At 41.4% G+C, this 24,011-nt stretch overlaps 1 protein-coding gene across 2 annotated transcripts in view; it reads right to left on the bottom strand.

Moving 5' to 3' along the window:
* LOC124720005 (L-galactose dehydrogenase-like) overlaps positions 1-24,011 on the bottom strand; it is a 64,966-nt gene that overhangs the window by 23,743 nt on the left and 17,212 nt on the right. For both annotated transcript variants that reach the window (XM_047245242.1, XM_047245241.1), the window contains exons 3-4: positions 17,357-17,468; positions 212-376 (exon numbers count right to left, since the gene is read on the bottom strand). In XM_047245242.1, the coding sequence (XP_047101198.1) occupies positions 212-376; positions 17,357-17,468 (277 nt within the window). The remainder of the gene's footprint in view (positions 1-211; positions 377-17,356; positions 17,469-24,011) is intronic.

Below are 24,011 nucleotides of genomic sequence, written 5' to 3'. Positions count from 1 at the left end.
GCTTTTTGCAGATGATGCTGTGGTATATCGAGAGGTTGTAACAATGGAAAATTGTACTGAAATGCAGGAGAATCCGCCGTGAATTGACGCATGGTGCAGTTTTGGCATACCACTGAAAATCAGTGACAAAAAGAACACACGGTAGCACTTAAAAAAGACACTTCATCACTATTTCTAGCAGTAATATTGGAGGAAACCAGTCACACGTCACCTGTATGATGTCCACGTAGTCCAGCTGCAGTAGCTCGAGGCTCTTCGCAAAGCTCTCCCTTGTCCTCTTTGCAGAGAAGTCGAACATAGTGCGCGGTTCCCACTGCGCATAGCGCGAGACCTTGGTGGCGACATAGTACGCCTGCCGCGGGATGCCCTTCAGGGCCTGCAGAACAGGTAACGGTGGAAAAATGTCAGGATTACTGTAAACACTGGCCGACAATACTTTTACCCAAAGCTGGATATTTGTTGCAATGTTCAAATAACTGAAGGGAATGTGGCAGGATGACATGTTTGGCATGTGAACTAGTCATTTTCTAGGTACAAATCCTTCAAGACTGCTGTTTGAGGAAATTGAACAAAAACTAATTTCCACATTGCACTCTCACTCTTCCACTACAGAGTTTATATAACTTCCACAAGGAAAAACACGTTTCCTGCCTGTAGAGGTAAACAATGTTAAACTTGAGTTGCTTGGTGAAGCTGGTTAAACTTTGCAGTAGACAAGTGAGACTGCAATATGCACTTCCTTTGTTGTCAAATTTCCTGTCACAGCATTCTCATTTCAACTTTCAAAGCGTAGCGGTTGTCGAAGACATCTGCCGTCTGCATTCCCCTAAGTAGTTTGAACATTGTTTATGCCAGGAGAATCCAGAGTTTCACATTTTCTGTGATGATTGTACATGACGAATTGAGATGGTGCACATGACACAGATTAATGGTCCAGAAATATAGAGCGTAACAAAGAAGAAGGTATGGCTAAACTTGTAGGAAACATCCCCACGCGTAGAAGAATGAAATGTGTTATGTTGACATGGATCGGAAAATGCTCTGTCCAGAAATATAGAGTACAACAAAAAAGGTAGCGCTAAACTTGTATGAAATATTCCTCACACATGGAAGAATAAAATATGTGATGTTGACATGGGTCGGGGAAATGCTTTATCTCCATGTTAAAACTCATTTTCTATTTATCTTTATAATCACCTTCAACATGGGAAACACAAAGAAACAAAATGTACCGGCATTCAATGAACATTTTCTTACACGAGATGTTTGAAATACTGTCTTAGGGAGTACGGGACACTTAAGTCTACTACTCACGACTGGGGAAGGTACAGAAGGACGACAACACTTCAACTGCAGGAGGACATTACTCTTTTGACGACAATCCTATTGCAAGCATAAGACAATTAGTTGCAACAAGTAATGTTAACCACACGAGTGCTACATGAGAACTTGCTATATCTGTGTCATGTACACTGATGGCAGGTACTATCAATAGCCAATTTTCGTGCACGAGTACACTTCCATGAGTTGTTCATTTGACAATGTGTCAACCCTCACTTCAGTACAAATATGCTGTTCACGGATGAGGCTTTGTTTCGACATGATCAGATTGCAAATTTTCACAATCAGCACGTATGGGCTGTCGAGAATCATCATGAAATTGTGCAATTGTGTCATTGACAAAGATTTTCTGTCAATGTTTCGGCTGGCACTGTTTATGACAGTTTGTTAGGGCCTCATGTTGTTCTGCTCCAAAGAAACTTTCTTAGAGTTATCTATAATGAAATCCTGTCTGAAAGAAGCTGCATAAATACTCCCAGGACTATATATTATCAGTGAGTCATGGTCAGAATTGGCCAACTTAAGCAAATACCTGGGTGTAACACTTTGTACAGATATCAAATTGAATGATCACATACGAGGTGCATTCCAGTTCTAAGGCCTCCGATTTTTTTTCTAATTAACTACTCCCCCGAAATCGATGAAACTGGCGTTACTTCTCGATGTAATCGCCCTGCAGACGTACACATTTTTCACAACGCTGACGCCATGATTCCATGGCAGCGGCGAAGGCTTCTTTAGGAGTCTGTTTTGACCACTGGAAAATCGCTGAGGCAATAGCAGCACGGCTGGTGAATGTGCGGCCACGGAGAGTGTCTTTCATTGTTGGAAAAAGCCAAAAGTCACTAGGAGCCAGGTCAGGTGAGTAGGGAGCATGAGGAATCACTTCAAAGTTGTTATCACGAAGAAACTGTTGCGTAACTTTATCTTGATGTGCGGGTGCGTTGTCTCGGTGAAACAGCAAACGCGCAGCCCATCCCGGACGTTTTTGTTGCAGTGCAGGAAGGAATTTGTTCTTCAAAACACTTTCGTAGGATGCACCTGTTACCGTAGTGCCCTTTGGAACGCAATGGGTAAGGATTACGCCCTCGCTGTCCCAGAACATGGACACCATAATTTTTTCAGCACTGGTGGTTACCCGAAATTTTTTTGGTGGCGTTGAATCTGTGTGCTTCCATTGAGCTGACTGGCGCTTTGTTTTTGAATTGAAAAATGGCATCCACGTCTCATCCATTGTCACAACCGACGAAAAGAAAGTCCCATTCGTGTTGTCGTTGCGCGTCAACATTGCTCAGCAACATGCCACACGGGCAGCCATGTGGTCATCCGTCAGCATTCGTGGCACCCACCTGGATGACTCTTTTTGCATTTTCAGGTCGTCATGCCGGATTGTGTGCACAGAACCCACAGAAATGCCAACTCTGGAGGCGATCTGTTCAACAGTCATTCAGCGATCCTCCAAAACAATTCTCTCCACTTTCTCAATGGTGTCGTCAGACCGGCTTGTGTGAGCCCGAGGTTGTTTCGGTTTGTTGTCACACGATGTTCTGCCTTCATTAAACTGTCGCACCTACGACACATCCATAACTCCATCACCACACGTCTCCTTCAACTGTCGATGAATTTCAATTGGTTTCACACCACGCAAATTCAGAAAACGAATGATTGCACGCTGTTCGAGTAAGGAAAACGTCGCCATTTTAAGTATTTAAAACAGTTCTCATTCTCGCCGCTGGCGGTAAAATTCCATCTGCCGTAAGGTGCTGCCACCTCTGGGACGTATTAACTATGAACGCGGCCTCATTTTAAAACAATGCGTATGTTTCTATCTCTTTCCAGTCCGGAGAAAAAAAATCGGAGGCCTTAGAACTTGAATGCACCTCGTATGTTCAGCCATGGGTAAAGCAGATGGCAGACTTCAGTTTATTTGTAGAATACTGGGTAAATTCAGTATGTCTACAAAGGAAATGGCGCACACACACATGCGAGCCATTCTAGAATACTGCTCATGTGTGTGGGACCCATACAAAATAGGACTAACGGGGGATATTCAAAACATACAGAGAAGGGTAGCATGAATGGTCACAGGTTTGTCTGATCCATGGGAGAGTGTCATAGAGATGCTGAAGAAACTGAACTGGTGGACTCTTTATTATAAACATAAACTATCCCAGGAAAGTCTAATTACAAAGTTTCAAGAACCGGCTTTAAATGATGATTGTAGGGACATACTACAGCCTCCTACATACTGCTACATACTGCTCACTTACGGATCATGAAGAAAAGATTAGATTATTTAGAACTCCATATGTGAATGGAATGGGAAGACACCCCAGCAACTGGTATAATGGGATGTATACCCTCTGGTAGGCCCTTCATAGTGGTTTGCAGATTCTACATGTAAATGTAGAGGATACCTGTCCTGCTAGAAGATGTGCCTTTACAAGTACAACAAAACATGTACTTCATGCACAATGGTGCTCTTCCTCATTTCAGTGTTAACGTTCGTAGGCTTGTAAGTAACATATTTTGTGACAGATCGATAGGCAGAAGTGGGCCAATTCGTCGCCCTCCACACTCTCTGGACTAGAACCACTTAATGCATCAAAGAATCAATGTGACAGCAGGTTGTTGCACGTATCCTTGGTAACAGGGAAATTTGAACATTTGGGAAAGTATTTTGGACTGTGACAATACACTCTTTTCATGGGTGTTTGCCAAAATTAATGAGTTGAAGAGTTGTGAAAACTGAACTCTAACATGAAAATAAAGTTCTCCCAAAGCCATGTTCCTCTATGTTTGAGAAATGTCCCTGACAGTTTGCTCACATCTTTTTGCTACACATTGTGGCTGTATCCAAATCCCAGTCCAGCACACAGTCTTTCCTTCTCACATACACCGCCACTAACAGTAATTCCAAACTTCACCAAGGCGCAAGTCACACATATTATTTACCGACATTACTTTGTATAATACTGTGTTACCAGTTATGCTTTACAGATAAAGTTACTATTGTGTAAAAGCTTGTAGTAAAAACAACATGCAATGTGCACTCATGAGGAGCTAATAAAGACTTCTTTCCAAAAGAATGAAATGTTTCTACGCCTACATCAGTATCTATACTTCACAACCCACCACATGGTGTGGTAGTGGAGGGTAGTTCCAGTTCCATTATCTTCTCCCTGAATTTCCACATCCATTTGTGAAAGATACCTGGAGGAATGACTTTTAGTAAACCTCCGTATGAGCTCACATTTGCTCATGGTGTTCACTTTATGAGACCAATGTGGTAGGAAGTAATATGTCACCCGACTCTTCTTCGAACATATACTCTCAAAATATTAACAGTAAATTTGTCTGCAATGCACAGTGCCTGTCTTGCAACTGGAGTTCAATGAGTATCTCTGTAATGCTCTCTTGCTGACTAAACACCCAGTGGAGAGAACTATGCTTCTTCACTGGATCTTCTCTACCTCTATTGTCAATCCTATTTCTTACAGCTCCCACACAGACGACAAATACTCAACACTCACAAGGGGAGGCCAGGACATTTGGAATGTGGATTTACTGCAAACTTCGTACACTTGTGGTATTCCATGAGGACAACAAAATGTGTAAGCAGTAGCGCGTACTTCCCAAGCGTTATCGAGAAAATTGCTAGATAATTTCGGTCGTCAAATATATGCATGGCCATTTTTACCATGAAGCAGCAGCAGCCGAGTGGTTAGTGTTCAAGCCCCGCAATCATTGGATCGCTGGATCAAGTCCCATTCATTAGTCCCCCCCCCCCCCCCCCCCCCCGCCCCCCAACACAGTCATATTCTTTACTATTTACATTACAATTGATATAATGGGAAAAATGCATGTAATCAGAAGAACTTTTATTAAATTTACAATGTTATTTGGCAGTCTAAAAATTTTTATTATCACAAATAATATAATATTCATAACTATCGACTAGTAAATGACCACACATGAAGTGATAGTGAATATGTATGCTTGTCTGTGATTTAAGAAATCCCTTATACCTGGAAGGAACTCAAAACTACTTGTTACCTGCAAGTTTTGACTGGCACAGACTGCTTTCAAAAGATGTACAATTAATTGTCACTTTCAACATTATGAGTACAAGTTGCAGGATGGTATTTTTCATAAAAACATGGAAAACAAAGTTAAACGGCACCAGCTGCATTGAATAAACGCTATGTTTCTGCATATGCAAGGTCTTTTGAGGTTTTCCATGGAAAAACAAACCTCTCTTTCAGCCAATAATTTTGAAGCAAACCATGCGTAATGCAGCATTTCCTTAAATATCGGCAATGATAATTGGTCATGCAGTATCAAGTGTATTTTAATGGCGTTTTCATGAGAAGCAATTTCTTGTTCTCTTAATCAAATTTTTAACGCGCATATAGAAATAAACATCGCATGGTTGGCAAACTGGTGTGCATTTCAGAGGTACGACTTTAACCATACGTGTGCAAGTCCTTCATCATCGGTGAAAACTTCGTCATACACACCAGGATCGTTAAAATATGTCAATATCAGCAAACCTGGAAGAAGAAGAAGACTCAGAAGGATACAAAAGGGAAAGATAGGAAGCAAAGAAGTGTACACCAATACCAACATAATCCACTGGATAATTTCACAAGAATGTCATTGCAGGATTTTGATTTTCTGTGTGGGAAACTGAGAACTTGTATCTCTCCAATTTCTGCAGCAACAGGGCTGGCAATAACATTTCATTACCTGGCAACAGGCGACTCATATACTAGTTCGACATGTCGAAACAGAGCATTACGATGACTACGACCCACTGGGAAATACTTGCGGCATATCCTTAGCAGTTACGTGAAAGTTAGCTGCTATTAATTATGTCATTTGTATGTTGTTTTATAAAAGAATCTGTTTACACATCACTCATAAAAGATTACGGTACCACTCTCACATTCGGCAATGCCAGTACTGCCAGCCTCCAGGATCCACAACGTCAAAGTTCGTGTTTTTTCGAGGTTTTTTTTTCCCAATGCCCTTTATTTTAATTTCTGATAGTTTATTGTGGAGCCACACCTGTGCCAGCTTTTTCGGTTGTTCAGATGTCATGCCCCCTAGAATTTTGTGCTATTAGTTTACCAAAAGCATGGAAATTCATCTGTGGTTTTAACAAGCACTTTCCATTAATTTTTAGGCTGCTGCTTCTCTTTGTCCTACTTTGAGACTAATTTTATTCCTTAGGGGATACGAGTGGAGGCTTTTTATCTTATCTTAGTTTCCACGAAGTCTAGCCCATACTTCGCACCCAGGGCTTCACATCTCAAGTTATTGAACCAAATAACTTTCTCTTTTTTCAGCCACAATCAGCAGTTTAACCACAGTTTTTAAACACTAATAATTTATATTCACATAATTAAGTACTTTAAAATTTGTGACTTATTAAACTCAATAAAATTCAGTTTCAACGCTAGGTTAAAAGCACAGAAGTTCCTGAATTTTTATGAAGTTCCTTGAGAATTCCAGGTTTTCCAAAAGAATGACCATCCTGTAACTTCTTATCAATGCTGAATTTTGCTCAACTTTGCTATACGATGTATATTTTTCAGGCTATTGGTAATAACAGTATAACTAGATTTTGAGAAGATATTTTCTTTGATAAAATATTGGAAATTTACAAATCCCTAAAACCATATGCTCTTCAAAATTTGTCCCTCCCCCTAAATATAATTTTTTTTTTAATTGGACATACCTTCTTTGACAGCTCCCATTATCCTCTTTCAAACAAACATTTTATTTCTTCAGAAAAAAACAGTCACAGTCTCCAAAAAATATCTTTATTTGCCAAAATTGCAAAAAAGGTTAGTATTATTACTGTATTGCAGAATGTTCAAATACTGAAACTTAATCCTTTCAAAATTCCAGAGGTGTAGCCCCACATTACATACTTCCAAAGATACTCTGTCTAACAAAAAAAGTGAAGCAATGAAAAGGAGAGGAGAAAATGAAATTAAATTTGATGTGTAAGAGAGAATGTGTTGTTATTTCAATAATTCTTTGAGCACTGACTGTTAGGGAAGTCACAATGTGCCCATAAATTCCATGGGCAGTAAGTGTTAACAAAATATTTTGATTAGAAAATTTAATCTATTAAACCTCTTGGGCCAAATTGAAACAGCTGCTAGCAGGTCCACAACCGATTATATTCAGCTAGCGAACCAATAATTGGAAATGTATATTTATTATGTTAGGGACATACACAGCGTACACCACATAACAACATAGCTCATAGTAATTGTTCAAAGTGAAGACTGCCAGTCTCACGGCAAATATTGCAATGACATGTCTGGAGTGAGGACAATGACCACACCACCCCCATCAGTGGCCATCAGCAAGGATTCTCTGTCAATATATGAGCAGGGATTGTCAAAGGTCACCTAACAGGACCTTATTTGCTGCCTCCCTGTTTGACTGGTTCACATAACCTGGTGTTCTCGCGATATGTGCTGCCACCATTCTCGGAAACTGTATCCCTTGTTGTCCACGGAAGGACACGATTTCAAACACAACAGTGTACCATCTGACTTCGAAGTTGATGTCAGCGAGCCTCATCATTAGTTTCGAAGGGAAGATCTTGTCCCACGGCCAGTGCAATTTCCGGATCTTGCACCTCTGGATGTTTTTATAGGAAACTGAATAAAAAGAGATGAAGACCTACTTGCTAGGATCCACGCTGCCAGTCTCTTGGTACAACAGACACCAGGTATCCTTGAGAGAGTGCGGCAGAACTTCGTGTGTCATTACCATGCATGCATTGAGGCAGGCAGTCATTTCTTTGCACAGTTACTATGAGTTATATTGTTCTTGTGTGGTGTACACTGTGTATGTGCATAAGACAATAAATATGCATTTCTGGCCACTGGTTCCTTATCTCAATACAATCGTGTGAGGACCCACTATCACCCGTTTCAATTTGACTCAAAAGGTTTTAGACACCCTATATCATTACTGAAAGTGTAGTTACTGGGCATTTTACGATTTTGTAATTCCTGTATGATGCTCATCGTCATACATGCATAGTCAGTGTTGGTTGAGCAGTTAACACGTATAGTTACTACGTATCAGACTGCACTTGGTAATTTGTATGTGAACTCCAATGTCAGTTCCACCTATGTATTATTCAGCCATCATTTAGCACTGAAAGAATTGGGTTACTATGTTATCAGTGTTACTACTTGTAAATTTTTGTTAGATCACCACATACTATATGAGCTGCTGATCCGTACTGGCAAAGCTACTTCTTGAAAGCTGATCACTGTGACATGTTTAATATCAATAAATGTGAAGAAAATTAAATGTAAACTTTACAGCATGGTGTACAATTATTTAATATGATTAATGAGATTAGTGACAGAAGAAAATCTATGAGACTTATAAAGGTAACCAAAACAGGTCACATTCAGTTTAGTTTCACTGGGGCTCATCGATATCCTGCTGGTTGTCAGTCTTTTAGCGAAACATCGACTCCATATTGGCCAAGCAGCAGAGGAATCGTTTGTCTGCTGTTTTGTGTGTGAAATGCTTTTGTTGTTGAAACGATGGAGTGGTCTGAGAAGAATGTAATGCTAGTGAGAGAAGAATATGCTTGCAGGACGTGGGGTGCAAGAGCTCCACTGCACAAAGATCGGTGCAAAAATATGATTGGTAGAAAATTGCCGAAGCACTCAAAAGTCTTACTGGGGACGTGAGAGAGACGATAAGATCATTAGATGCTACCACCAAGTGGAAACAGAGTGTGTAAGCACTTTGTATTTCATTTTATTAAGAAGGAAAAGCACAAAAAATTTCCCTGAACTCAAACGAGTATGAATATGTACCTACTACACTAACGAAAATTAAAAATTGGCCAGTTGCGAATAGAAATCGTGTACTGAGGGTTTTGTTCAAACTTAATTAATTACATACACAGACAGACACTTCACCCATTCCAGGAATCAATAATCTTAACTATTTTTGCCTGTTATCAACATTGATTTTGTTTGTTTGTTTTGTTTTGTTTTGTTTTGGGGTGCAAAAAACAACATCCAATTCAAAACTATAGAACACAAAGACAGAGAGGAGTTAAAAAACGACCATATGTCAGTCCCATTTGACATAACAGAAGACAGCTAAAAACAGGCATGTGGAAAAAGGGCTAAAAAAAGACACCATACAGAAACAGAGGTCCAAAACTAAAAATTAAATGGCCTTCGCCATATTGCTTTGGCGGATAAAAAGTAAAATGCGGTCGACAGCCTGTGCGTCATTTGCTAAAACGGCCGATAACTCAGACGGCAAACCCAAGCGGGAACGTAAACAGTTAAAAAAATGGGCATTCCATCAGGAAGTGGCGGACAGTTAAAACTTGGGCACAATGTGTGCAAAGTGGTGGGGCAGCGCCACTTAAGAAATGACTATGGCTAACAAGGCAGTGCCCAATATGCAGCCTAGCTGAAATTACCTCCTCCCAGCGGCAGGGCTGAGAGGAGGTTGTCCGAGCCACTGGGAGAGGCTTAATAAGCCAGACCTTATTCCTGTGAAGGGAGGACCATTGGCGATGCCAAAGGGACACCCCCTCCTGACAAACGTCAACACAGAGATCATTGGAGGGAATACAGGTACTCGCAGGCTAAGGTACGAGGACTGCAGCCTCGGCAGCAGTGTCGGCGGCCTCATTTCCTAGCAAACCGACATGACGAGTAATTTGGCTTCACCAAGAGTGAGCAAGTGACAGTTTTCCTAGACCAGCTGCACTAAGGGATGGGCAGTGCACATAGACTTTGAAGGCAGCTGAGTGAGTCTGAGCAGAGAACACAACTGAAAAGGCTGTGTTGCCAGATGTACCTCGAAACCTGATACACGGCAAAGAGCTCAGGTGTAAATGCTGTAGCAGCGTGCTGGAAGACAATATCTAAAGATACGGGTGCCAATGAGGAAGGCACACCTGACCCCACAGTCAGTCAGAGCCTTCAGTGTATACAAAGGTACTATCGTGAAGTTCCATGTGAAGGTCGTGAAACTGAAGGCAATAGAGCGAGGCTGGAGTAGTGGACGTGAATGAAGGCCAAGGTTAACACGGGCCGCTTCAGGAAGCCAAGGTGGTGAAGGGTTCACACCCCGGGTAGTGCGAAGTTAAGCCGCCGTAGCAAGTGCCAAAAGCGGACTGCGGACTGTAGGAAGTAACAGAGAAGAGGGACACACCCCATACTGGTGATCGAAGGGATCATCAAGGAAGGAGGCATAGGATGGGTCGCCCTGTATGGCAGAGAAACGGCACGCATACCTGCTGAGGAGGAAGTCACGCTGGTAGGACAGTGGTAGTTCAGCAGCTTCAGCATACAGACTCGCAACCAGGCTAGTGTAAAAGGCGCCCGTGGCCAAACAGATGACAAGATGGTGGATAGTGTTGAGATGGTGTAAGAAGGATGGACGTGCAGACTCTTAGACAAAGCAACCACAGTCGAGTTTCGAACGGACGAGGGACTGGTACAAACGGAGGAGGGCACCCTGGTGTACCGTTGGTGTACACCCAAGGTGTAGGACATTGAGGAATAGAGTACACGGGTTGCCAAGTAAGACACGTGGGAGGACCAAGAGAGCTTCCTATCAAGCACAAGCCCCAGGAATTTCACAGTTTCAATGAAGGCCCAAAATGTAGAGATGGTGGGAGAAACCATCTGCGCTGCCAGAAATTCATACAGTTGGTTTTGTCATTGGAAAAGCGAAAGCCATTGTCGATGCTCCAGGAGTAAAGATGATCACGACATTGCTGAATACACCGCTTAGACAGGTCTGTGGAGGACAGCAATAGATGGCAAAATATTCAACAAAAAGGAGCTGGAGATGCCCGGTGGGAGACAGATTGTTATAGGGTTAGTGGCGATAGCAAAGAGGTCGACGATGCTCAGGACAGAACCCTGAGGCACACTGTTTTCCTGGATAAAGGTGTCCGACAAGGCAGAACCCACACGCACCTTGAAAACTCGGTCTTTTAAAAATGCATGAAGGAAACAGAGCAGACAGCCATGGCACCAGCAGGTGTCTTAGGCCTTCTCCAAATTGAAAAACACCATTCATGGCATGGGTGGACAACGTAACAAGATGGCCAACTGCAAAACACCACACTTGAAATCCACACGGTGCATTCGTCAGTAAATTGCGAGACTCTAGTCACCATACCAGCTGGGCATGAATCACATGTTCCATCACCTTGCAAATGCAGTTGGTAAGAGAGATGGGGCAGTAGCAAGAAGGAAGTTTACAGGGCTTAGGTACAGGGACGACGGTGGCTTCACGCCAGTGGCCGGGAAATGTGCCCTTTGCCCAGATGCCGTTGTATGTGTTAAGCAGAAAGTGCTTGCCCGGAAGAGAGAGGTGCTGCAACATCTGAATGTGGATGGCATCTGGCCCTGGGACAGAGGATGCAGATGAACTGAGAGCATACTTCATGGTAAAGGCGACATTGTAGCACTCACGCTTCAGAAAAAAGAAGGGTATTGCCCGAGCCTCCTCCACTTGTTTCCAATGGAGGAAGGCAGGGTGATAGTGGGAAGAGCTCGAAACTTTTGTAAAATAGTGGCCCAAGGTGTAGGAGGTAGCAATCGGGTCCACAATGGCATTGTCTGTTACTGTCACGCCAGAAATTGGGGAATGGATCTTGGTCCCAGAGAGCTGTCGGAGGTTGGCCCATATGACAGAGGAAGGGATGGAACTGTTAAAAGAAATAGTGAATGAAAGCCAGCTAATTCTTTTGCTATCCCGAAGAACACGACAACACTTTGCACGCATCTGTATATAATGAATGCAGTTTGCCATCATAGGATGGGTGGTTAAAAATGTGGAGAGCATGTCTCCACGCGTGAATAGCATCGAGACATGCATCAGCCCACCAAAGGGCTGGGACAGGACACGATAAAGAGGAAATGTGAGGAATGGAACATTCTGCAGCAGTAAGGATAACGTTTGTGAGATATTCCACCTGGTCATCATAAAGGGGGAAATATTTTTCTTCAAAGGTCGCCAGAGAGGAGTAAAGCTACCTGTCAGCCTTAGTAAGCTGCCATTTGGGCGTGCACACGGATGGGGTAGGAGTTGGAAAATGGATAGCACATGAGAAATGGTCGCTCGAGTAAGTGTCAGAAAGAAAGGACCACTCAAGATGATGGGCAAGCTGGATAGTGCAGAAGGATAGGTCCAAATGGGAATAGGTGTGCGAGGAGTTGGAAAGGAAAGTGTGTACTCCATTGTTAAGGCAGAAGAGGTTAACTTGGTTAAGAAGGCAGCCAAGAGGACACCTCTCTGACAGGTCCTGGGAGAACCCCAAAGAGGATGATGTGCATTAAAGTCACCGAGTAGCAAAAATGGGGGAGGTAGCTGCCTCATAACCTGAAGGAAGTCCACCATGGTGACATCAAATGACGGAGGGACATAAATGGCACAGAGAGAAAAAGTCAGGTGGGGAAGGAAGAGACGTACTGCAACAGCTTGAAGATGAGTAGTCAGGAGATGGGTTGACAGAAGATAGGTCGATTATGAATGTCATCATGTATGAGCAGCTTGACGCCCCCACGAGATGAAATGCCGACTCAGGGGGAAGGTCAAAATGAATAAGTACGAAATGTGAAAGCTCAAAGCAATCATTTCCTGAAGGCAGTGTATGAGGGAGATGGTACGATACTAAAAGCAGCCGTAAATCCTCTTTGTGGGACCAAAAGCCACGAATGTTCCATTGGTGGAGAGTCATGATGAGGAAGAGATGTAGGGCAACTGCCGAGTGACAGCCAGTAAAGCGTTGCTACTACAGGGCACAGAAGCAGGAGGATCCTGAGTCATGGGTGCACAGAAACATAGGCTTGCTTGTACACTCGTTCTGTGGAGTCCAATGCTGAAAAACTGTTGGCGGTGCGCACCGGGGACAGGAAGGCCGGCCGGGCGACACCGTCAAAGAGGATCTTTGAGTTGGCAAAGGAGAAAACTGTTTGCCTTTGGTGGACTTCTTCGAGTCTTTCCAGTTTGAGGAATACTCGGGTGTTGTTTGGTTGAAGGGACGGAGGAAATCTTCACGGGAGTACTCCTTCTGTCCTTTCTCGCCTACCAGTTGTGTAGCTGGTAGCTTCGCCCCTCGAGGTGAGAGTTTGACGGCTTGTTGCACAGATGGATGGGGGGATGGTGATGCTACCTCGACACTGGGCGATTTCACGACATCAGAGCTGAATTGGAGGTCACATGTCTGTGTGGCCATGTCCTTCGTGAAGCAAGGGGTGACAAGAGCAGAACTATAGGTGCCAGGTAGGAGAACACAGGGTTTGAGACTAGCAAGCAACTTTGCGAACAATTGGGGGAGGCACACTTTGCTTTACCCAGATCTCTTGAACAGCTTGCTCATCAAGATACACTGGACAACCCCGAGAGCAGGTGGCAGGGCCACCATTGCAGTTGATACAGCAGAGAGTAGGTGCGCACAATCGCCCTCGTGTGCACCCCTACCACAGGTTACACATTTTCGCTGGGTGTCGACAAGCCATTCTAGTGTGGTTGAAACGGTGACATGGTAGCAGTGCATTGAGTTTGTACTGTATGACCAGACTGTGATAATTTCATAGCCTGCTTTGATCTTGGATGGAAGCACCACTCTATCAAAGGTGAGAAAAATAGCGCGGGTGGGTACTAAGGAGGAATCTACCTTTTTCATTACACGATGGATGGCAATGACACACTGACCAAAGAGGTAAGATTGGATTTTGGCCTCGGTTAGGCCATCGAGCGGCTGGTGTAAATTACACCACAGGACGAATTCAAAGTTCTATGGGCCTCAATACGAAAAGGGTAGCCGTGGAAAAATTAGGCAGCAAGCAGTTGTGCTTGAGAAGCAGAAGTAGTCTCCAAAAGCAAAGTGCCATTCCGTAAACGAAAGAAGGATTTCACAGGGCCAGCAATTGCATCAACATGTTTCTGAATAATAAATGGATTTACTGTGGCAAAGGACTGACTGTCTTCAGTACGTGAGACCACGAGGAACTGTGGTGCAGCATGAAAGGTCTCCAAATCATTAGCATCGTTACATCTATGTTTCGTAGACTGATTGGGAAGACAATTGACTCATTGCGAGAAAATCCGCCACGATTGCCAGCATCTCCGATGGCGCACTCCTTCCAAATGTGGGGACCTTCACAAGGGGGCGCATCCACCTTAGGTGATAGGTCACACCTCCCAAACACCTGACAGAGGGACCAATCAGCAATTTGGGCAGGTTGCAGCTCAGGCAATCACCCCTCCCTGGGCCTGGCCTGTACCAGGGGGTACGTGCGAACACTACCTGTTGACCCGGGGCTGGGAATTACACATTACCCAGTCACCTTTTACGCATCAGACACTTGGGCCAGCCTTCAGGAGTGCACAAGGACGAAGAACAAAAAGAAGAACCTCAAACACCAAAGTGGAGGAACAAGGGGAGAAGGGAAACAAAGAAAGGAACGGGAGGGAAAAACAAAGGTGAGACTGTTCTTATGTCAGCAACAGACAATGCAGAACATTCCCAATAACATCCCAGACGTGTTCCCCAAGGGAGGGGAAAAAGAACAGTAAGAGGATAGACATGCAGCACGGAAGGGAAAAAATGCTGCAAAGGCTGGGGCCCCATGTTAGCCAATCTACATCTACATCTACATCTACATCTACATACATACTCCGCAATCCACCATACGGTGCATGACTGAGGGTACCTCGTACCACAACTAGCATCTTCTCTCCCTGTTCCACTCCCAAACAGAACGAGGGAAAAATGACTGTCTATATGCCTCTGCATTAATCTCTCTTATCTTATCTTTGTGGTCTTTCTGCGAAATATAAGTTGGCGACAATAAAATTGTACTGCAGTCAGCCTCAAATGCTGATTCTCCAAATTTCCTCAGTAGCGATTCACAAAAAAAAAAAAAAAAAAAAAAAAAACGCCTCCTTTCCTCCAGAGACTCCCACCCAAGTTCCTGAAGCATTTCCGTAACACTTGCATGATGATCAATCCAACCAGTAACAAATCTAGCAGCCCACCTATGATTTGCTTCTATGTCCTCCCTCAATCCGACCTGATAGGGATCCCAAACACTCGATGAGTACTCAAGAATAGGTCGTATTAGTATTTTATAAGTGGTCTCCTTTACAGATGAACCACATCTTCCCAAAATTCTACCAATGAACCGAAGATGACTATCCACCTTGCCCACAACTGCCATTACGTGCTTGTCCCACTTCATATCGTTCTGTAATGTTACGCCCAAATATTTAATCGATGTGACTGTGTCAAGCGCTACACTACTAATGGAGTATTCAAACATTACGGGATTCTTTTTCCTATTCATCTGAATTAATTTACATTTATCTATATTTAGAGTTAGCTGCCATTCTTTACACCAATCACAAATCCTGTCCTAGTCATCTTGTGTCCTCCTACAGTCACTCAATGACGACACCTTCCCGTACACCACAGCATCGTCAGCAAACAGCCGCACATTGCTATCCACCCTATCCAAAGATCATTTATGCAGATAGAAAACAACTGCGGACCTACCACACTTCCCTGGGGCACTCCAGATGATACCCTCGCCTCTGATGAACACTCACCATCGAAGACAACGTACTGGGTTCTATTACTTAAGAACCCACCAAAGAGTGGCAAGCCCCCTGGGGAGATCAACATTGATACTGGCAACATATCAATCCCAGTGATTCCAAGACTTTTGAGAATGTTTTAATTTAATGTCTGAAGTCAGGTACAAATGACAAAAGAAATGTATTTCTTGTATGATATAATTACAAATTAACAATTTCCTGGTGTTTATCCTTTACTTGTACTGTGAAACCTTTCTTCTTGCCAAATTTGATGAGTCTAGAACAATGCAAAGTACCCTATAGAATTTGAAAAGTGAGTTTGTGAGTATCAAAATATGTTACAAAATGGCCTAGTCTTTTGACTGCATTGACTTAAGCTTCACTTTTTTACAGCCCAAAGGGACTGTAGACCTTAATATGTGACAAATTTCAGCTTGATACATCTACCTGCTTCTGAGAAAAAGTGTTTCAAACAGTTGGACAGACAGACACACAGACTAACAATAAAGTGATCCTATATGGGTTCTGTTGTTACCAACTGAGGTACGAAACCCCAAATATATGCAGAGGACCTGATCATTTTCTTTGTTTACATTGATAATAGATGTAATTACATGTCTCGTGTTACTTCTGGTGTTTTTGATGCATTAACCATTGAATATATATCTTTTCCAGCAATCAGGATATTTGCCCTATAACAAAGTACACGGCAGATTTTACAGGTAGTCTATGCAACAAAGTACGTATATTTCACAGTCTATGCAACAGACAGTACATAAATTTCACATTTCAATCATTTCTGATTGACATTATCTTCCTTATATACGCACTTTAGTAAAATGCATGAAGTGCTTTGGGTGTATCACTGCAAACTTCACAACTATCTGCGAAGAGACAGATACTTAAATTTGTAACAATTACTAACATGGACATCTCCAGTTGCTAATAACCAAGGAGGAAATGATAACCTCCTTTCAGGTTATGTCAATCAGTGGTAGTTAGGGTTCTCGGTATAAATTTCCTTTAACTGTAATGAGACGCCAGCGAAAGACACCAACTGACATATGTGCAAGGTTTTGGAATAATGCTAAGCTCATTCTGTCATCTTCTCTCTGGGATAAATGCTTGTTCAGACATACAAACATATGATAGTGAACACTAATAAATACTCTTCAATTGTTCATACACTTCCATTTGCTTTGGCATGAACGATGCTTAAGCAACTCGTAGTGGTGGCACTACTGATGACAAGTTTAGGTAAAGAATAAGAAAAGAAGATTAAACATGTTTTCCAGAAGGTACCATTTCCAAACAGTAAACACAATTCACAAACATGTAAAAGTGAAAACAGTGGTTTACGACTACTGAAACTCAATCTCACCTTGCCGAGAACCTCTTCGGACTTGCCGTACAGGGGTGCCGTGTCAATGTAGTTGATGCCCTGCCGGACCGCCTCCCGCACTGCTGCGATTCCCTCTTCTTCGGGGTAGTCTCTGCAACAGCATGCGTGTTGTCATTACAGGGTAGTTGTTTTGTCTCAGTTCATTAATATATTGTGACATATTCTGATATTACACAGGGTGTTTTAGAAATGATAGTAAATATTTTACTAGATGGCAGTATGGACTAATTCCAGTAGAACATTCCCCATAATGTACGTCTCATTTTCATTGGTAAAATCAAACAATGAAAACTCCAGGTTGGAATATCAACAATATAAGGAAAGATAGATTGCTACTCATGGTAAAGATTGCATTTTGAGCTGCAGACAGGCACAATGAAAAGACAATTACACATTAGATTTTGGACACTGCCTTCTTTAGAAAAGGAAACACACACATTCCCTCACACAAGCAAGCACATCTCGCACACACTACCACGATCTCCAGGAGCTCACACCAGAACGTCAAATGGGTGAGTGTGTGTGTGTGTGTGTGTTTTTCCTTTTCTACAGAAGGCTTTGTCCAAAAGCTAATGATGTGTAACTCTCTCTTCATTGTGCTGTCTGCAACTCAATGTGTCATATTAATGGTGAGTAGCAATCTATCTTTCCTTATATTGTCAGTTTTCTGTAGTTGCAGAGATACAGCTGCTTCAGATGTAACTGGTTTATTGGGACAACTGCTTATTGAAACACACAACACAGATTCATATAAGAGTAGACAAAACACACATCTAGTTAAGTACACTATATACTAATTTTTATCATGCTGATATACAGTCAGTGCTTCATTTCTTTGTGTTACACACACTAATAATTATGTAACATCACTTGAAATAATTTAATGAACTGCTGAAAATAAAGTTCATCATCTCATTTCTTATGCAGACCTACAATTCTGTGCAAACAAACTTTGTGTACCCATATATCTGATCAATCAATTCGACATTTTCAAATCCAGGAAGACAGCGATTCATTTATGTAATGCAGCTTCTGTAGAAAATATGCACAGTTTTCGAGCACAAGCCTCGAAATGATAGTGTAAAATGTCATAGTCAATCATTAAAAACGTAAACATTTCGAGCATTAACCATCTGTATCACGGTTTCAAAGATATTTCTTGGAATGACTTGATAAAACTTTAGCATTGAAACATCAGTACATGTAGGCAACCAATATAGTTAAATGCTAGAGCTGAAACTTATATATTTCAATGACGATTACTGAAACCAAAAATTTTACAAAACTCTGTATTGAATTTATTTTAAATTTTTTATTTATTTATTTTTGCTTATCAAAAAGTAATCATTTCAAATGTTGTTGTTGTTGTTTTTTTTTTTTTTTTTTTTTTTTTTTTTTTTTTTTTTTTTTCCCCCCCCCCCCCCCCCAGCAGAAAATAGTGTCATATGCAAGGCTTTATGAATTAATAAGTCAAGACAATTTAAAATTATAATGATGAAAACTTTTATTTGTAATTGTTACTTGTTTATATTAGCACCAGTGCAATCCTAGATCATTCAGCTGTAGATTTGCTTGTCAGAAAGTCAGTTTATGCGCCAGATTTTGAAGGTATGTGTACTACTTTTCAACCAGTTTGTTTTTGTGGAACTTTCATGGGGTAATTGATAGTTAGGCAGTGTGTCAACTTGACCAGCTAAGTATTTATGAAGTTTCTGTATATTCCTCCAGTCATCACATTATGCACCACTAAATTCACATTTACTTAATAGTACTGTTGCAGCAGTTCATTTAGCTGTAGATGGGGTGCCATGTTCCCATATACAGAAAAACTGTGTCATTTTACGTGTTGGTAATCCAGTTGCTATGGTTTCATTTATTTACTTTCATTTTTGTTTGAAATTCGAAGCTATGAAATTGTGCTTCAGTTGACATTTATTGAACTATAGGAGGGGAAAAAACACGCAAATTAGGTACAAACTACAGCAAGCACACACCTATTCAACATGTAAATGTCACTACAGATACTCGGATTTAGGTTACAACATGTTCGATATGCCTGCCATCACTGGCAGTGATGTGACTGATGCAGATGAGTTACAAAATTCTGCATGAGCTGCTTAAGTGTAGAAACATTGATTCTGTCAATGATCTTCTGAATGGCTGCTTTCAGCACAGCAATGGTTTTGGGGTTATTGCTATATACCCCCACAAAAAGGAGCCCCATGTTTTCAGATCCGGTGAATATGGCAGCCAATTGAGGCCCATGCCAGTGGCCTCTGTGTACCCCAGAGCCAGAATGTGGTCCCCAAAGTGCTCCACCAGGACGTCAGACACTCTCCTGCTTTGATGGGGTCGAGCTCCCACTTGCACGAATGACATCTTGTCGAAATCTGGGTCACTTTGCATAATGGGGATGAAATTATCCTCCAAAAACTTCACGTAGCATTCGATAGCCATCATGCTGTCAAAGAATATCGCACTGATTATTCTGTGACTGGACATTGCACACCACACAGTCACCCATTGAGGGTGCAGAAACATCTCGATCATGCAATGAGTATTTTCAGTCCCTCAAATGCACCAATTTTGTTTAGTGACAATCCCATCAAAATGAAAGTGAGCTTCGTCACTAAACCAAACCATGCTTGCGCATACTAATTCCCATCATGCCCTGCGGCCAACTATGCAGTTTGAACTTCCTAACGCAAACTATTCAGAAGTTATGACAATTTTATCTCGTGTAATTCCTAAATGCCATACCGAATGTCCAGTTGATATTGGTTACACCAGTTGATATTGGTTACAGAAGTACAGCTGTTAGAGTGTAACCTAAACAGATACTCACAGAAAGCTTTAAGTAAAGGCTAATTAAGAGCACAGTTTATTTGCATAAATTCCACGTCCAACTTACGCACACTTTTGAATTCTCTTGCGAAGGCAACCTGCAGCTCTTCTGAGATTGTCTTGAAGTTCTTTTATGAACACTATCATCTGAATGGCCAGTTAGTTTTTGTGTTACTTCATCAGCAGTCCCCACAGGCAAAAATATAAAGGGATAAAGGTCCTGAAACCTTGAAGGCCAAGAAACTTGACCCTATCTGCTGATTCGTCTTCTACATCTATATATGCATCTAAACTGCAAATCACTGTCAAGTGCACAGCAGAGGGTACGTCCCATCATACCAGTTTATGAGGGTTTCTTCCCATTCCATTCACATATGGAGTGTGAGAAGAATGATTGTTTGAATGACTCTTTGTGTGCTGTAATGATTGTAATCTTATCCTTATGATCCCAAGTGAGTAATATGAAGGGGTTTTTAGTATATTTCTGGAGTCATTATTTAAAAATATTTCTTGAAACTTCGTCAGTAGAATTTCTCAGGATAGTTTGTCTATCTTCAAGGGTCTGCCAGTCCAGTATCTTCAGTACCTGTGATCATTTGTGCTACCATTCTCTGTATATGTTCAATATCCCTTGTTAGTCCTACACACTTGAGTGCTGTTCTAGAATCAGTTGCGCAGGTGATTTGTAAGCAATCTCCTTTTTGCTCTGATTCCTCTTCCCCAGTATTCTACCAATAATCCAAATTCTCCACCTGCTTTACCCACGACTGAGCTTACGTGGTAATTCCATTTCATATCCCTACGTAGCGTTACACCTATGTATTAGCACGAGTTGGCCAATTCCAGCAATGACTCATTGATATTATAGTCATAGGATACAGTGTTTTTTTTTTTCATTTTGTGAAGTGCTTCTGCAGAATGTTAAGTTTAGATGAAGTGTCACCTGGCAACTAGGATGTGCAGGGGCCCTGTCACGCTGGCAGAACATAACCATCCTTGTAGCCGAAGTACCCTCTTCCAATAAAGCTGGAAGCTAATTTTCAAGAAAGTCTAGATAATGTGACCTTATAAGATGATGTGGTAATATAACGGGCCCAATCAACTGACTGTCCAACACAAAACACAATGCATTTACAGAGAAATTCGATTGACAATGTGTCTCCATAAAGGCAGGTGGGTTTCGTCAGACCACTGATGTGAGTTAAGAGCGTTACTGATACCGCGAAAGCGGCTTCATCGCTGGACAGTATTACATGGTACTTTGCAGTCAGTTAGCGATGAAAATTCAATCATATACTTTCAACTCTTAAAAAAAAGAATTCATTGTAAATAAAAAGAGGCCATGCATACCTTATACCTGTCATATACATATATGTTGAACACTAGTATCCATAGAAATTTTGCATGTGCTTGTTAAAGGTTTATGTTTTGCCAACTGAATAATGCCTTGTACTTCATTCACATTGTGTTCATTTGTACATTTATATGAGGTATGACTGCTAGGCATGGCAACAACCTCACCAAGTTTATTGAAAACACAAGTTAGCACTGTTGAATCTGCTGTTCTGTGTTTAGGAAATTATGTACCATATTCTCTACACGAGGCAATTGTTATAGGCTCTCTAGTGTTTCGTATCTATATAAACGATTTAGGAGACAATCTGAGCAGCTGCCTTAGTTTGTTTGCAGATGATGCTGTCGTTTATTGCCTAATTAAAGTCATCAGAAGATCAAAACCAACTACAAAATGATTTAGAGGAGATATCTGTATGGTGTAAAAATCGGCAATTGGCTGTAAATAATGAATAGTGTGAGGTCATCCACAAGTGCTAAAAGGAATCGGTTACACTTTGGTTAAATGATAAATTAATCAAATCTAAAGACCGTAAATTCAACTAAATACATAGGAATTACACTTACAAACAACTTAAAGTGGGAAGAAGACACAGATACTGTTGTGGGGAAAGCAAAATGGAAGACTGTGTTTTACTGGCAGAACATTTAGAAGATGCAAAAGAGCTACTAAAGAGGCTGCCTACACTACACTTGCCTGTCCTCTTTTTGGAGTATATCACACGGTGTGGGACCCTTACCAGATAGGATTAAAGGAGGCACATTTTGTATTATAGAGAAATGGGGGAGGGGGGAGAGCGACACGGACGTGATTCAGGATTTAATGTGGACATCATTAAAACATAGGCATTTCTCGTTGCGACAGGATCTTCTCACGAAATGTCAATGTTACACGAAATATTTATTCTAATTAGTCTATACTATCACCTCCTGAAGTATCTACTATTCCTCCAGAAAAACACTGTTTGGCTAGAGCTTAATATGCCTCACACTTATTCAATTTATTTTATACACATATTCGGACAATCCTTTTATGTGCATCTGTTGTTCAGATGTGAAATGGGTCAAAAATGTATACAAACATAAATTGCATAGAATATTAACAATGGCTGTACGATGGGAAAATAAACTGAATCTCCATAAACCATCGCAAATAAAATAAAAACATGGAACTGTAACAAAAACAAAAGCAAACTGCAGAAGCATAGCAAAAGAATCAGTGCATATGGTACGACAATAAACAACACTCAATCAAAATACAAGTACAAAAACAGCCTATATGTCTCTCTCTTGACCCTCAAGTGGGCGCACCTATATATAAAGTGCACCAGCCACAAATAACATTGTCTTGCACCATTCCATTGTTGTTTTATGTTTGCACACCTGCTCCTACTCCTTAATTACTGCTTCACCTAACACAGTGATAAGTTCTGGTGTCATACGTCCAGGTAAGCAACAGTAATATAAAGGTAAACATCAAGCAATGTGAGAAAAAATTCATGACCCATACAATAAAATAACCCCAATTCCAAGATAGCAGCAAAATCTCACAATGAGGCCAGTGTCTACAAGCTAATTTGCGATCAAATACGCAGTTGGCGGGGATCTGACACAACTGCCTTATTTATGGCAGTTCCTGAGATTAACCTTCATATACAAACAGAAAAATAAAGTAGGGGACTTTCAATTATGTACATTTAGGTAGTTCACTTTTATTGGGTGTATTTCTTTATGGATGTTATAGTTGGACTCTGGATAAGTTGGAAAGTAATCAACTTGAAGCTGCTAAAATGACAATGATAAGCTGGACAGAAAGAAAAACCAAGTTGGAAATCTAAAAGAAGTAAACGAATTGAAGAGATTTTTAAAGAAAATGGAAAAAGCGGGAAATAACATTTATTGGCCATCTTATCAGACAGGCCACCTTTGTCACTGATATTCTTGAATGGAATGAGCAGGGAATTAAGAGAAGGAAGGATGAAGTATTTGGAATACATCAAGAGGTGGGGGGACAGGATGCGATAACTACTTGGAACTGAAACAAACAGCAAATGACAGAAGAGTTGTTGCACTTATGAGGAATTAGCCTTTTGAATACCTATATATAGATATGTAACAATGAAAACAATCAATTATTGACAAAATTATCTAATTGGGTCATTATCTATGATCTCTGTCAAGTTTCTGCACAAACTCACTAGATGGCAGGGCTGTGCTAAGCAACACACTGTTTGGGTTCTTGGCATATTAGTTATGGTGTCAGGATGGATGCTGACTGTGAGCAAAGAATGAACATTAACTTCTGTGTTAAGCTCGGGAAAACCCCTAGTAAAACGTGGACAAAGATTAGCAAGCATATGCAGGCAATGCACTTAAAAAAGTCATGTTTTCAAGTGACACAAAAGGCTTTGTGAAGGTAGAGATACAGCGCAAGACG

Source organism: Schistocerca piceifrons, chromosome 11, assembly GCF_021461385.2.
Source record: "Schistocerca piceifrons isolate TAMUIC-IGC-003096 chromosome 11, iqSchPice1.1, whole genome shotgun sequence".
In the NCBI taxonomy this organism is placed as follows: domain Eukaryota; kingdom Metazoa; phylum Arthropoda; class Insecta; order Orthoptera; family Acrididae; genus Schistocerca; species Schistocerca piceifrons.
The sequence above is the reverse complement of the archived record's forward strand: the minus strand, read 5'-3'. Positions and strand labels throughout refer to the sequence as shown.